The sequence below is a fragment of the Calidris pugnax genome, unplaced genomic scaffold (assembly GCF_001431845.1).
Source record: "Calidris pugnax isolate Ruff unplaced genomic scaffold, ASM143184v1 scaffold1807, whole genome shotgun sequence".
NCBI classification, from domain to species: Eukaryota; Metazoa; Chordata; class Aves; order Charadriiformes; family Scolopacidae; genus Calidris; species Calidris pugnax.
Genome location: NW_015092209.1, coordinates 1,862 through 5,153, shown reverse-complemented (window position 1 = coordinate 5,153; position 3,292 = coordinate 1,862). Strand labels below are relative to the sequence as shown.

Genomic DNA, 3,292 nt, shown 5'->3' with positions numbered 1-3,292 from the left:
TCTCATGGCAAGGCCTCCAAGGAAGGACCTTCTGGATGGTCTGTGGGGTCTCATGGATGGCCCCAGGGTCTCTCTTGGACATCCTTGGAATCTCATTGATGTCCCCCTTGAGGAACCATGAATGGTCCTCCAGGGTAGGACCTTCTGGATGGTCCCCAGGGTCTCATGGAGGATCCCCAAGGTCTCACAGATGGTCCCTGGGGTCTCATGGATGGTCCCTGGGGTTTCAGGGAGGGTCCCTGGGGTTTCAGGGAGGGTCCCTCAGGGCATCTGGTGGATGCTTCCTGGGCTGTCTCTTGGACAATCCCTTTGGGTGTCTCATGGATGGTCTCCAGGGTCTCATGGAGGTGCCCTGAGGTCTCATGGATGGTCCTCAGGGCGTCTCACAGACAGTCCTCTCGGGGAGGACCTTCTGGATGACCCCAGGGTCTCATGGATGGTCCCCAAGGTCTCATGGAGGGTCCCTGGTGTCTCATGGATGGTCCCTGGGGTCTCATGGGGGGTTCCTCAGGGCATCTGCTGGATGCTTCCTGGGGTGTCTCATGGACAATCCCTTTGGGATGGTCTCCAAGGTCTCATGGAGGTGCCCTGAGGTCTCATGGATGGTCCTCAGGGCGTCTCATAGACAGTCCTCTCAGGGAGAACCTTCTGGATGACCCCAGGGTCTCATGGAGGGTCCCCAAGGTCTCATGTAGGGTCCCCGGGGTCTCATGGAGGGTCCCCAGAGTCTCATGGAGGGTCCCTCAGGGCATCTGGTGGATACTTCCTGGGCTGTCTCATGGACAATCCCTTTGGGATGGTCTCCAAGGTCTCATGGAGGTGCCCTGAGGTCTCAGGGATGGTCCTCAGGGTGTCTCATAGACAGGCCTCTCGGGGAGAACCTTCTGGATGACCCCAGGGTCTCATGGATGGTCCCCAAGGTCTCATGGAGGGTCTCCAGGATCTCATGGATGGTCCCCAGGATCTCATGGATGGTCCCCAAGGTCTCATGGATGGTCCCCAAGGTCTCATGGAGGGTCTCCAGGATCTCATGGAGGGTCCCCTGGGGTAGGACCTCCTGGATGGTCTCCAGGATCTCACGGATGGTCCTTGGGGTCTCATGGATGGTCCCCAGGGTCTCACGAAGGTGCCACCCACCAGGTCCCACCACCCCGAGCACTCTGGGAAGGGCTGTGGAGCGGTCCCTACCTGCAGCATGTACTCAAACTGGTAGATGCAGAGCCCCAGTTCGGCCATACTGGGTTTGAAGAGCTCCCGTAAGCGATATTCCTGCATCAGCCTCACGAAGACGCAGAAGGCCTCTTCCTCGGGCATCTGGAGACCCAAAAAGACGTGAATTTACCCCGAAAACTCTGCCGGGGCTGAGGATTTGGGGCTTCTTTCCATCAGGTGATGGGATGGGATGGGGTGGGACACGTCAACGGGGGGGGGTTTCAACCCATCGGGAGTGACTGGGATGGTGGGAACGAGCCCTTTTTCCTCCTGAGGATGAAGAAAAAGGCTCCTCTTCCTCAACCTCCTTCTTCCGCGTCAACGGAGGGCGTTAAGAACCCATCGAGGAGGTTCCTCCTCACCCTGAGGAGGAAGGTCCTCACCTGCATGAGGAGAAGACCCACGATGAAGGCGCTCCCTTGGCAATAGCCCACCTCGCGGTCCACCAGGGAATAGGCCTGGAAAAAAAGGAAAAAAAGGGAAAAAAGGGGAAAAAAAATCAAAATAAATATATATGAGGTGGAATTCGGCCGGGTCACCACCCCCCGTTGGCCGTGGGAGGCCCAAAATGGGTGGAAACCATCAAAAATCAGTTTTTTTTGAGCATGACGTGAGCACGATGTCGCTCAACACTTGAGTTTCGACCCAAAAATACTTAATTTTTTGGGTTTTAATTGAGAATAAACCGGGGAAAATTTCTCGAGGGGGGAAAACGAGGGGGAACAAGGTGGTTTTTTTGAGAAAAAAAGGCCGTCGAGGCCAAAAAATGGCATTTTCAAGACTTTGTGGTGGAAACCAAACCTTGTAGAAATTAATGGGGGGTGGGATCTTCAAATCTCAAGGAGGGGGTTGAGTTTGAGGCCAAAATTGGTGGAAAAGAAGGAAAAAAGGTTGACCTTCATGACGTTGAAGAGAACTTCTTGGCCCAAACTGTCCTGGCCCTTGAAGAACTCGTGCTCGGGGTAAGTGCGGGCGATGTCCCTCCTGATGAGCTTCTCGCAGGGGGAGGACATCTTGAGGAGCTCGGAATATTGGTTTTTGACGGGCATTTCGGTGGCGCTGCAGAGCAACTGCCAGACGATGGCGCGGAAATGGTGGGGGATCCCTTTGCGGATCAACTCCTGAGTTGGAAAAAAACCCCAAAAATGGGGTGGAAAAACTTCAAACCTCAAGTTTTGAGAAGATCGAGAAGAAGAAGGTTGGATGGGAGACACCGTCTTGGTCCATCGCTCACAGGTTTGGGATCACGGGATGGTTTGGGGTGGGAAGGGACCTTCTGGAGATCGGCTCCTCCAACTCCCACCCAGAGCAGGTCCCATCCAGGGGGGTTTGAATGTCTCCAGAGAAGGAGACCCCCCCACCTCTCTGGGCAGCCTCTCCCAGGGCTCTGCCACCCTCAAAATGGAGAAGTTCCTCCTCGTGTTGAGATGGACCTTCTCCTGTCCCAGTTTGTGCCCGTTCCCTCTTGTCCTGTCACTGGGCACCACTGGAAAAAGCCTGGCCCCGTCCTCCTGACACCCCCCAGCCAGGAGATCCCCCCTCAGCCTTCTCTTCTCCAGACTCCAAAGCCCCAAGTCCCTCAGCCCTTCCTCCTCACAGAGATGCTCTCCTCCCCTCATCATCTTCGTAGCCCTTGGCTGGACCCTCTCCACCAGTTCCCTGTCCTTCTGCAACTGGGGAGCCCACAACTGGTCCCAGTGCTCCAGATGGGGCCTCCCCAGGGCAGAGCAGAACCTCAAGGTTCTCCACGCTCTTCCTGATGCTCCCCAGGAGAACATCAACCTTCTTGGCCACAAAGACACGTTGGTGGCTCGTGGTCCCCCCATTGTCCCCCAGGACTCCCAGGTCTGTGTCCTCAGAGCTGCTCCCCAGCAGGTCACCCCCAACCTCTACTGGTTTTACTGGTTTGTGGGGTGATTCCTCCCCAGGGGCAGCACCCTACACTTGCCCTTGGTGGGACATCATAAAGGGGGAGCCCCTTGAGAGACTGGAAGGGGCTTCAGGGTCTCCTTGGAGCCTTCTCTTCTCCAGGCTGAACCCCCCCAACTCTCTCAGCCCCCCCTCCCAGCAGAGGGGCTCC

General features: G+C 56.4%; 1 protein-coding gene across 1 annotated transcript; it reads right to left on the bottom strand.

Annotated features, from left to right (window-relative positions):
- Positions 1–1,188: 1,188 nt before the first annotated feature.
- On the bottom strand, positions 1,189–2,333 carry LOC106900282 (EVI5-like protein; the record flags this gene model as incomplete). The annotated part of the gene is made up of 3 exons (XM_014962297.1): positions 1,189–1,314; positions 1,596–1,670; positions 2,109–2,333. Coding segments are annotated over 3 exons (426 nt in total), but the record flags the coding sequence as incomplete, so codon positions are not given.
- Positions 2,334–3,292: the final 959 nt, after the last annotated feature.